General features: G+C 37.7%; 1 protein-coding gene across 4 annotated transcripts in view; it reads right to left on the bottom strand.

The window, feature by feature from the left end:
* LOC139542859 (solute carrier family 12 member 5-like) overlaps positions 1-12,102 on the bottom strand; it is a 113,113-nt gene that overhangs the window by 4,257 nt on the left and 96,754 nt on the right. For 2 of the 4 annotated variants that reach the window (XM_071348786.1, XM_071348788.1), the window contains exons 24-26: positions 11,899-11,913; positions 11,659-11,792; positions 4,919-11,466 (exon numbers count right to left, since the gene is read on the bottom strand). In XM_071348786.1, coding sequence (XP_071204887.1) covers positions 11,375-11,466; positions 11,659-11,792; positions 11,899-11,913 — 241 coding nt within the window. In that variant the 3' untranslated portion in view covers positions 4,919-11,374. Of the gene's footprint in view, positions 1-4,918; positions 11,467-11,658; positions 11,793-11,898; positions 11,914-12,102 lie in introns of those variants that run through there. The other 2 variants (XM_071348790.1, XM_071348787.1) reach the window with 2 other exon arrangements.

The raw sequence follows: 12,102 nt of genomic DNA, 5'->3' as shown, positions 1-12,102 counted from the left end.
TTACATTCTATGGCAACAGCTCTGCTGGACAGTCCTGCAGTCAGCATGCCAATTGCACACTTTGAGACATCTGTGGCATTGTGTTGTGTGAAAAAACAGCAAATTTTAGAATGGCCTTATATTGCCCCCAGCACAAGGTGAATCTGTGTAATGATCATGCTGTTTAATCAGCTTCTTGATATGCCACGGTTGTGTGGAAAGACAGACCAAGGCGCAGCATGATTAAAGTTCCACATCTTTCATTTTAGTGAAACTTTCAAACAAAACAAGAAACAACGAACCGTGACAACAGCGGTGCTACCTGCACTAACTCAAAACAAGTGAGAACAGGGAACCCTTAAGTATGATCCCCAATCAGAGACAACAATAATCAGCTGCCTCTAATTGGAACCATACTCAATCCCAAAACATAGAAATAAAATGACTAGAACATCCCCCTAGTCACGCTCTGACCTAAACACCATAGAGAACCAAGGGCTCAGGGCGTGACAACACCTGTCAGGTGGATGGATTATCTTGGCAAAGGAGAAATGCTCACTAATAGGGATGTAAACAAATTTGTGCACAACATTTGAGAAAAATCTGCTTTTTGTGTGCATGGAACATTTCTGTGTTCTTTTATTTCAGCTCATGAAACATTGGACCAAAACTTTACGTATTGCGTTTTGTTCTGTGTACATTACATGGGTGGAAAGAGTATTGAAATACACTATATATACAAAAGTATGTGGACACCCCTTAAAATGAGTGGATTTGGCTATTTCAGCTACACCTGTTGCTGACAGGTGTATAAAATTTAGCACACAGTCATACAATCTCCATAGACAAACATTAGCAGTAGAATGGCCTTATTGAAGAGCTCAGTGACTTTCAACGTGGCACCGTTATAGGATGCCACCTACCATCAAGTCAGTTCATCAAATTTCCACCCTGCTAGAGCTGCCCCGGTCAATTGAATGTGCTGTTATTGTGAAATGGAAACATCTAGGAGCAACAACAGCTCAGCCATGAAGTGGTAGGCCACACAAGCTCAGCGCTGAAGCGTGTAAAAATCGCCTTTCCTTGGTTGCAACACTCACTACCGAGTTCAAAACCTCTGGAAGCAACGTGAGTTCCAAACGGACTCTGGAAGCAACGTCAGTTTGCTACATGAGGCTTATTTATAATGGTTAAGTTGTTATGAATGCACTGATGTAAGTGGACACACGTTGTATTTCGGCTACTTTGAAAAAAAAGATGTGCCTGTTGTCATAGCGATAGATCGAGGATTCACCGATGTAACCCGTTTTAGCTTGGACATTGCCATTGAGGGCTTTCATCTATTTAAAGTAGTCAATTGGGTTGGGATTCCTATGAGTTGGGTGCAATTAGCCAATGAAGAAAAGGAACATTTAAAATGGAGATAGCCTCAATGTCACTGCCCATGCTGTGTCATATGCTATAATGGCACAGATGCAAAGATGAGGCCTCTATCTATCTCTATGGCCTGTTAAAACTCATATCGGCCCTCTCCTTGGCTAGAATGTTCCCACCTGATCTCACCTCATCTCCTCCCCGCCTGCCTTCCATCTTTGAGACCCGAAGACATCTATTTCCATTGTTAGAGCTGTCACTTGACTATCTTGTCAATATAATAGACAATCGTCGTATAAAGGAAGGTTGTTCTTTCCTCTGTGTTGTTCAGTGTTTGTGGTGGCATGGGGCGGCCCAAGTCCTTTATTCCTTTCCTTTGTTTTGGGTGATCTGACGATCAGTGCTCTCCAGGATCCTTGGGACTCCCCTACCCTAAACCCTAACCTTAACCCCTACTCTTACCCTAACCATAACCCTGATAACCATGATCTAACCTTAAGTGTTACTTTACCCTTAAAAATGTTAACTTCAATGGAGTAGGGATGTCGAGTACTGCATGTTCAATATCCTAGTTTATACTAGCTTGTTATTGATATTGTATAGGCTACTTTATATTATGTTATTAGTTATGACACTGGTTAATCATGTCTGTGTTGTATCTACCCTTTAGAGTCCTCCAAAACCACAACATAATTTCAGAACCTTACCTATCATACCTGCCTGCCTTACAAGCAATACCATATCTCCATCCTACCCCTCAATGTGCTCCTGTGTCCTTTTCTAGTTAATAACTGCTCTGAACTGGAAGCCGTTCTTACAGATGCACCGTAGTGGCAATATCACTCCGTAACCTAGCTTAAGATACTGTCCACCCTAGTCCTTTTCTTTAGTTACTATAATTACATTTTCTTTCACTTGAGTAAAATGTGTGTATTTTTCCATTATTTAACCAGGCAAGTCAGTTAAGAACAAATTCTTATTTACAATGACGACCTACACCGGCCAAAACTGGGCCAATTGTGCGCCGCCCTATGGGACTTCCAATCACAGCTGGTTGTGATACAGCCTGGATGTGAACCAGGGTGTCTGTAGCAATGCCTCTAGTACTGAGATGTAGTGTCTTAGACTGCTGCGCCACTCGAGCAGTCTAAGTACTCAGAGTAAAAGTAATTTAGTTACTTTTGATATAAAAACATTGACCTTGATAATTAGCTAATTCCGCTAAGGTTACCTGAATGTTCTTACACAATCTTTTCCATGCATTAAATTGAAAAAGCAAGAGGAAATGAATGTAGTACGAACTAAGTTAATTTACTTTATGAGTTGCACAAAAAAAACTAAGGATTTGTCAAATATACTATTAACATTTGAAATTAACTTAAACATTCAAAGATATTAAAACGCATTGATACATTTAAAAAAGCAATACAAAATAAAGTGCATTAAAAAAAATGGCCAGACTTCAAAATACTTCCATACATAACAGCCTGGCTTCAGAGCCATACGAAACATACTTTATGTATTTCTGAGCACCTCCAAGATCTAGACAGCAATGAAAGTAGGGAGGTTGGTCTAGGAGGATGGATGGGTGTAATCCGTGACTGTCTAGCAATCCAAAGGTTGTGTGTTTGAGTCTTGTCGGCATAACTTTTATTCTAAACTTAACCCAATACATCTAACTTGCTTTGTAAATTCACACAATTTTTATTACAACCGTTGTTTTAGTTCTCCTAACCTTTTACGTCAAATTATCCTAACCTTTGTTGTTAGTTCCCCTAAACGCCAACGTTAATTCTCCCAGTAATTCTCCTTTGTTGTTACAGCGCAACAAGCAACCTGTTCTCAGAGAAAGATGTATAATACTATACATCCTCCAAGATGTATGATAAATTGTCATCCAATTTGTATGCTATAGAGACCCACAGTGGGCGTATCATAATACCCATAAAACCTATTGATCAAACAGGGAAATGGTTCCAATTCTTTTTTAACCATACATTTTTTAGAAACACTTAAAATAAGGGCTACGTTTCGTGTAGGATTACACTAGCGTGACGTTTTGATAACCATGTAAATATCTCTCAGACAATGTGACTTTTATCAATATAGTCGGCTCTATTTCCTCTCAGATTCGAAAAATTATAATTGGCATAAAAGTAGACATCATGCAAAATTACAAATCCCTGCAAGCTCCTGCATGTCATCTCTAGCTGACACCTTTGCTGACAGGCATTGTGTCAATTTCAAGCTTGTACAAGACAGTTCACAGAATTTTACATTTAAATAAATGTTGCCAATTTATTCATTACTACATTTAGATAACATTAGATTGTCAATCCAGAGATTCTTACCTTTGCCTCGATTTGGTAGTCTCATCCCGATCATCATGGCATTTGTAGTTCTTTATGATCGCCACATTAAAAGCTAATTAGCATTTAATTTTGGGGGGTAAATACAGCTGAATGTATTGATAATATTCACCTTGTCCAAGAGAGATTTACATGGTTATCAAAACGTCCCGCCAGGGTAAGCCTACACGTGCTTTTAAAATCCCCTATGGGAAAAATTAATGGTGGGAAAATGATTGGAACCATTTCCCTGTTTGACCGCTAGGTTTTATGGGTATTATGACTCATACTGTGGCTATTGTATGACTGAGTAAGACGTATGATACTATATGATGATGCAAGTGTCATATGAAAAACAAGGTCTTCTGGTGCACTTTGTCCATAAGAAAAATATGCCTACAATCTCTTGAGCTTTGCTTGGTGAGATAAGAACACTTGTCATAACAGTCTGAGTTTAAATAGTGCATTGGGGTGTGTTTGCCTAACCTGCTTATGCTATTTCACAATTTTTTCAAACAGCTCTATGGTAAACATTTAATCTATAACAATGTATTATTATTATTATATACATATTTTTACCTCTAACAATGTATTATTATTATATATTTAAAAAAATAGCCTTTTATTCCCTTTTTCGTGATTTCCAATTGGTAGTTACAGTCTTGTCCCATCGCTGCAACTCCCGTACGGACTCCGGAGAGGTGAAGGTTGAGAGCCATGCGTCCTCCAAAACATGACCTTGCCAAGCCACACTGCTTCTTGACACACTGCTCGCTTAACCCAGAAGCCAGCCGCACCAATGTGTCGGAGGAAACACCGTACAACTGGCGACCGTGTTAGCGTGCATGCGCCCGGCCCGCCACAGGAGTCGCTAGAACGCAATGGGACAAGGTCATCCCGGCCAACCAAACCCTCCCCTAACCTGGGCGACGCTGGGCCAATTGTGCATTGCCTCACGTGTCACCCGGTCGCGGCCGGCTGCAACACAGCCCGGAATCGAACCCGGGTCTGTCGAGACGACTCAAGCTGACTGGAATGGTCTCCTGCCCCCCTCACATATAAAAGTACTGTTTCACTCCCAAAGTATTTCCCTGTCTAGAAAATGTCACTGGACCAAAGAAGTTCATGAGTGTTTTTAAGCATTTAATATGCTTTGAACTGTTTAGTAAGACCCTCAATAGTTTGGCTATAAACAAAGAATACGCCTGCAAGCAAAGTTGTAATAAAATGACTTCAGTTTATTGCATTTTGTGCAGACAAATCTATAAAATGGTTTGAGGAAACCATTAGCCATTGATGTATACGCCTTTGACATGGTAAAACAACACAGTAAAATAACTGTTTATACTGTATATCATTATTGAACACAATAGAGAATACATAGTTCTATATCTGTAAAATATTAAACTTGCATTGACACACAAATTAAACATCTAAGTTCTACTTTGTTAATTACTGTTTTATTTACAGATGTCCCATCTTTATTCTTCATCTTTTCGTTAAATACAATGTCCTCTCTCAAACAAACACATGCATACACATACACACACACACACACACACACACACTGCAGACACAGACATATCTGAACACGCCACTACATTTCTTTCTACATCATCACTCTTGTTCCTAGGAGAGGTAACATAAAATTGTGAACACAAAACAATTACTAATCAAGATAGCTATTCATAGATCTACATAAAGGTCTACATTTAAAAATGCATTACAATGCTCTTATGGACCAAGTATAAATAGAGTATCATACGTGAAGATTTAGAAACACTAGCTTTTGTTTTTTTCTCCTGCTTGCGTTAAGTGCTCACACTTCTCGAGATGATGAAGGAATCATGAGGGTTGCACAAAAATCCAACCTCCTAAAAAAAAGGAGGCTTATTCAACATTAATACAATGTGTTGAGGTTTACTTCACTGTCATGAAAACGGCACATCTACATGCATATACTAGGTTCTAAAGTCTTAGGAAACCGGAATAGAGAACGCACAGTAGTCCATTCTCAGTAAAAGCTACAAAATCCCCCTCACACTATGCATTGTCCTCAGTTAAAACAGCAAAACAGTTCCTTGCTTAATCAAGAATAGGTCTGTATGAAAAACAATTGGTATTTTAGAAGAATATGGGTGGAAGTGCAATACAGCAGTTGGAGCTTGTACATAAAATGGCAGTTTTCTTTTCTCAAATTCACCATATAGTGCACAGATTTTGACCAAGTCCAAAAGTGCCCAACATTGCAAATAAAGGGTGTCATTTGAGACACAGATGTAGAGGAAGGTTCTACAAATAGAATTGTGTGTCTAGATTTCCTTGGACTGAATAGCCCTTCACAAGGGTTATGATTGATTAAAGTTGTATTTCCCCTGTGACTTTTGATTACACTGGAAGCCGCTGACATAATTGTATTGTGGGCAAACTCAGTGTTTCAGTTAAATAATTTCATAATGAATCATTTTCAATCTAAATCAACATGTATCAACAATTATTGAGCAAATGTGCACAGTAAGACCATTGTAGTTATATTACCACTGTGATTTACTTTTTGTGGCCACAAATTCTTTACCTAAATTGTAAAATAAATAAATATAAATAATTTAAATGCTGAATATTAAATTGCAGAAACACACTGCAGTATACATTACGTGCATGCATTAAACCAATCACAATTATTCACAATTGTGCACATATGCGCTAGAACTATCACAGTGAAAAGCCTGTCCCTGCTTTGGACTGACACAAATAGCCTCTCAGCAATATAACATGTTGGATTCTAAATGAATAAATCAATGGTCTAAATAAATTGGCCGAGTTTATTCAGGTTCTTTTACAGGGTTGTAAACAGAAGTGCATTCCTGATGAACACTTTCATAACTTCAATGTAGTCTGCGCAAGTAAAGGTCCAATGTAACAGGGTAAGGATACATGGATTTGAGAGCCCTTTTCACACCCTGTTTGTTAAAAGATTTTGATTATCTGACATCTTTTTTTACTCAAGAGAAGGTTTCTAATGTACACTGAGTGTACAAAACATTTCTCTTTCCATGACAGACTGACTAGGTGAAAGCTATGATCCCTTATTGATGTCACTTGTTAAATCCACTTCAATCAGTGTAGATGAAGGGGAGGAGACAGGTTAAAGAAAGATTTTTAAGCCTTGAGACAATTGAGACATGGATTGTGTATGTGTGCCATTCAGAGGGTGAATGGCAAGACAAAATATTTAAGTGACTTTGAACAGGGTATACTAGGTGCCAATGGCACAGGTTTCAGTGTGTCAAGAACTGCAACGCTGCTGGGTGTTTCACGCTCAACAGTTTTCCATGTGTATCAAGAATGGTTCACCACCCAAAAACATCCAACCAACTTGACACAACTGTGGGAAGCATTGGACTCAACTTGGTTCAGCATCCCTGTGGAATGCTTCAACACCTTGTAGTCCATGCCTCGAAGAATTTAGGCTTTTCTGAGGGCAAAAGGGGGTGCAACTCAATAATACGAAGGTGTTTCTAATGTTTTGTACACTCAGTGTATATTTCTAGGGCTGTCAAACAATTAAGAACATTTAATCGAATTAAATCGCAGGATTTGATGTGATTAATCGCAAATTCAGAATTAACTCCAATTGAGCAGTAATTTAAGAATTTTTAAAAATAGAAAAAGCATTACAATAATACTGACACCTTGATTTTGTCCAAACTAATGGTAAGCAGAATTAGGTACATTGTTAAAGCACACTTTCTTTATCATCAATGTCAACTTGTTTTGACATTGCATTGTTGTTTTTAGCTGTATATTAGGTATTTTGAACGTTTCCAGACAATGCAATTAATTAGTACCCTAAAATTACAAAAAGTTAACTCAAGTTAACTCTGACAGCCCTGATATTTGGGACATGATACTTGGGAAACACCTGAAGGATGGTAGCTTTACTGCAACAATTCTGTCACTGACATCCCTCTCCCTTCTAGAGATGGAGTCATCAAACATGTGAATATAATACCATACTGTAAAGGTCTCTTTGACCTCTGCCAAAGGTGGAAGCCCTGGTTTTGTTGTCTTTGATAATATTAATAACTACCACAGTCACACTGCTGGTGAATCAGTAGGTTGGTTGGTTATAAGGGAGGATTTTATGTGTCTATAGAAACCACATATCTAAGAACCATACTGTAGCCAAACATACAGATGCTCTGCACAACGGACATCCATGTGCCAACACACAGCCATTTTCAAAACATAGATATTCTAGTTCTATAGTTCGATGGCTCCAACGCTCGTCATCTCATGTACCCAATAACTCCACACACAAAAAAGCTTTGGAACTACTTGATTCCGAAGATTGCAGCATTTGAAACTTCAGCTTCATGCAACAACAATAGGCTCAGCAGTGTACTCCCAAGCCCGGATAACATCTTTCACCCATGTCAAACTGTTGATATGGGGATGGACACAGCTGAACTTTGCACATATTCTGACAAAATATATGTCCAAGAAATGTCTTATGTTTTAGGTTAACAGTAGGTTTGAAATGCATAGATCCCCAGTTGACAGAAAAATTCATATTCCAAATCGCCATATCTTTTCATGTTTTCTGTAGTTAATTGATGACTGAGGCCAAACATATTGAATCAATTACTAGTCTCCATAGGCAGGCGGGTTGCCTCCCACAATGTAAACAATGTTCCAGCTGTGTCTGGGTTTTCCGAGAATAAACAATTACCTATTTTGAGCTCAAAAGATACACTTTGGACAATTTACTTTATGCGTTACTCAATCCAAATAAGAGTTCAGCGAGAATAAAAAGTAAGAAGACCCTATGACACTATTGTTACAAACACCATGCAAACAGGGATATAATACATTATTTTCAACCGTCATCTTTCAGACAAGTCATATCATGTTAATATTTTGAGTTACTGTATATACATTATAGTATTTTAGATTTTATTTAAATAGTTATATATACTGTATAGCTAAATATTTCCAAGATTATATTATTTTGATTGTAGGTAGTATTTTTGTGACACTTAGTAAGTGTGCTGAGTGAGGATAACTATTTACCACTAACTTCTAGAAAGACCCCAGACCTAATCACCTCTTCCACAGCTAAGAGCTGTCAATAAAACTTACTGGTGTGTCTTACTGGGATCTAAGGGACCAGTCAAACACCTAAAAAGGTCAGTCCCCTCACTGACTTCAGCATATTTTAAAATCTATTTGGGAAACACCTGAATATTTTATATCTCAAATAAACTCAATATATTTTTTATCTGCCCTCAGATATCTAGTTCAAATTACTGTTTCAGGTCTTCAATCTTAACTTAATATTGAGCAATATTTGTCAATGTTGGTCCTCAAGTAGGCTGCATTTGCTCCAACTAAATAATGCTCAGTGGAGATGTTGGTTGACTAATGCCAGCTGTGAATTCTTTTGTATATATATTTTTTCTCACAAAAACAGCGTCATGTCAACATCAATAGTCAGTTAACAACTCCATTGACTATGTGATTTGTTGGAGCAAAATGTAGCTTACTGTTGAACCTCAAGGACAGTATTGAAAACCACTGACTAGCTGCCTTTCTATTCAGCTCACCCCAACCCTGTATGCCCTTCCTAATCCCCCATATGTTTTTGGTTCAATATTTACACATGGATCAGTATAGCAGCTTTTGAAATTTTAGAACCTCTATAATGTCATAATATGGTAGATAAACGATATCCTTCACATAAATACAGTGCACATCACACACAAAATATCCAGATTTTACATAAACTATTCAATAAATAAAATTCAATCATTTTCTTTTGAAAACAATATAATACAAAAAATAATTGAGTTATTTATATAGATAGACTTTATATATGTTTCTACCACATGGTAAACAGTGCCCTCCACTGCACAGAAACGAATATGTGAAATACGAGGTCTACCTGTATGTACACATATGTATCTATTTCCATATATTTGTTTACAAAAATAATTATTATGATTCATGTATTAGTTCAGGATTGATGCTTTAGACATGACCTTGTAAATGTGCATAACTTAGGAATTGACAGTAATATTATATTTAGCAAATAAATAGCTGTGCCACATTGAAAATAAATTATGTTTCTTCCCATTCTAGTACAAAGTTGTGAAGATTCGCAGTAATGCTGGGTTCAAAACTATCCATTCAAACCAGTTGTAATTTCACTGCTAAATTCCACCTTAAACATAGTCAATTCAATACACAGTTTTGCCTTGGTACTACAAAGAGGTTTGTATCAAAAAGTTATTTATTTTCATATGGCACAATTTGTATGTTTGTATTTGGCAAGAATTATAGAATTCACATTTCTAGACTGGAATTAGTGTAAACCAAATCATGATGAAGAAAAACAGATGTATTTACTAAAAATATATCAATGTATCACAAACATAGTTTTCTGAGTGTCTCTAAATTAGCAATTCACATTTTTTTATGTAAACTACTACATGGTAAAATATTGAAATGTTTGCCATTTGGTATGATAGTATTAAACAAATATAATTTTGTTTTAGATTATAACACAGTAGTTTCTTGCAATTATTATCTACTTTATATCAATACATTTTTCACGGTTTCTTCTTACAGTCCTATCACTGTTATAACAATAGTTTATGCCACTTAAAAGTCTTGTCAGCACTCTCAAGGTATAGCTAGTACTAATATGTATTAAATGATTGGACAAAGGACACTATTTACGGTAATCAGCTTTTTTTGTGTGGGGGGGGGGGTGTCGTCAAAGGTTGAGGTCATGATGTGTCTCTTAGCAACTTCAAATATCTCATTGTACTGTTTTCTTCACAGTATAAAAAGCCAGGGTTGTGGTCAACACCAACTCCATCATAATTGAGTCAGTTCAATGACAAATTAAATGTATTCAATTCATTAAGTACATTTCAAATACCGCCTGTGAACTGACTGGTATGAACGCTATTCCTCTCTCCTTCCTTCCGACTGTAATATACTTCACTGCTGCTCAGGTGTCCTCAAGGTGACAATCCATAGGAAGACATGTTGCTGATGACTGATGAATTCTCGACCCACCCTCTTCCCTCAATGATTTCAACACATCATAATGTACATAACATAAAACAACCAAATGCACAACAAAAAACATAGTAACTTTATTCTCAAAATAAATTAATGCATAAATAAATAAAAAGAAAAACATGAAATAGACCAGCAATGAGAATATATCCATCCTTCTCTTGCAAGTAACCCACATCCTTACAAAAATAAGAAGAAAAGCAACAAGATTGACAGACAGATAAAATAAAACACAAGGACAAACACAAGAAAAACATCTGACCTCTAGTCTGGGGAATAATTTGTCTTTTGAATATGTCCACTCCTCTGTATAAGAAACTCATGTGCCATTTGACATCTAGTGATCTGATAGCCATTGAAGAACCTAAACAGGTTTGATGCCACAGCTTTCGAGATGATGAGAGGAGCAGACATGATGCTGGTAGAGGTGATTGAGAGTAAAGGAGAATTCAGCTGGTGCGTTTTGGGGGGGGGGGGGGGGGGGGTACTAACTACGTAGTGCAAAGTGAGCAGGGGGAGTGGAAGCAGGGGCCATAAACCATTAAGATGCAAGGTGAAGGGGTGTGGATTTGATTTGAGGTCTCTCAGGAGTAGATGGTGATGACCTCGCGTCCACCACCACGTACTAGGAGGACCCGGTTGAGACCCTCGGTGAGGACTTCCAGGAACTCCATATCTGAGAAAGGATTAGAGTTAAGGAATAAGCACGTTTTCACATCTGGCTTTTGTAGCCTATTCATGCTAGCTATCCTGTTGAGCACTTTGGTTTCAGTTACATTTATGACAGTAGAAGCTACGTATTGTTATAGTATTATAAAATACAGAAGTTTATAATATAATATAACATGACAAAGATATGATAGGATACAGTTTTCCTCTCCCATGCGGTTCTTGGGTGGTCCAGGCATGTTGAGCAGCACTAGCTTGGCCTCCTTGGACTTCTTCATGATGACCTCATTGAGCCTCAGCGCTGTGTGCATGCGCCTCACGTTGGACTGGTTCCTGACGGGACAGACAGGAGTACAGTACAGAATGCATGTTGCATCATTACTGCTATTTCACAACATGCATGGAAAACATTTAAACATCATGCTAGTATAATACTTACAGGCTCTCCCACTCCCTGCAGCATGGTAAGAAGAGAATGACAATGCAGAGATCTTTACAATACTGAACTTACATTGAGAAGTTGTGTTGTGCGGATGACTCTCAAAGCCTTTCAAACCTTTGTGGTATTACTTCTGAAACTAGCTTATAAACAACTGCCACCCCCCAACAGTAACAACCTATAAATACTTTGTCCTTATTTTCT

This window comes from Salvelinus alpinus, chromosome 17, assembly GCF_045679555.1.
Source record: "Salvelinus alpinus chromosome 17, SLU_Salpinus.1, whole genome shotgun sequence".
Classification (NCBI taxonomy): Eukaryota; Metazoa; Chordata; class Actinopteri; order Salmoniformes; family Salmonidae; genus Salvelinus; species Salvelinus alpinus.
This window is presented reverse-complemented; position numbering and strand designations above follow the sequence as displayed.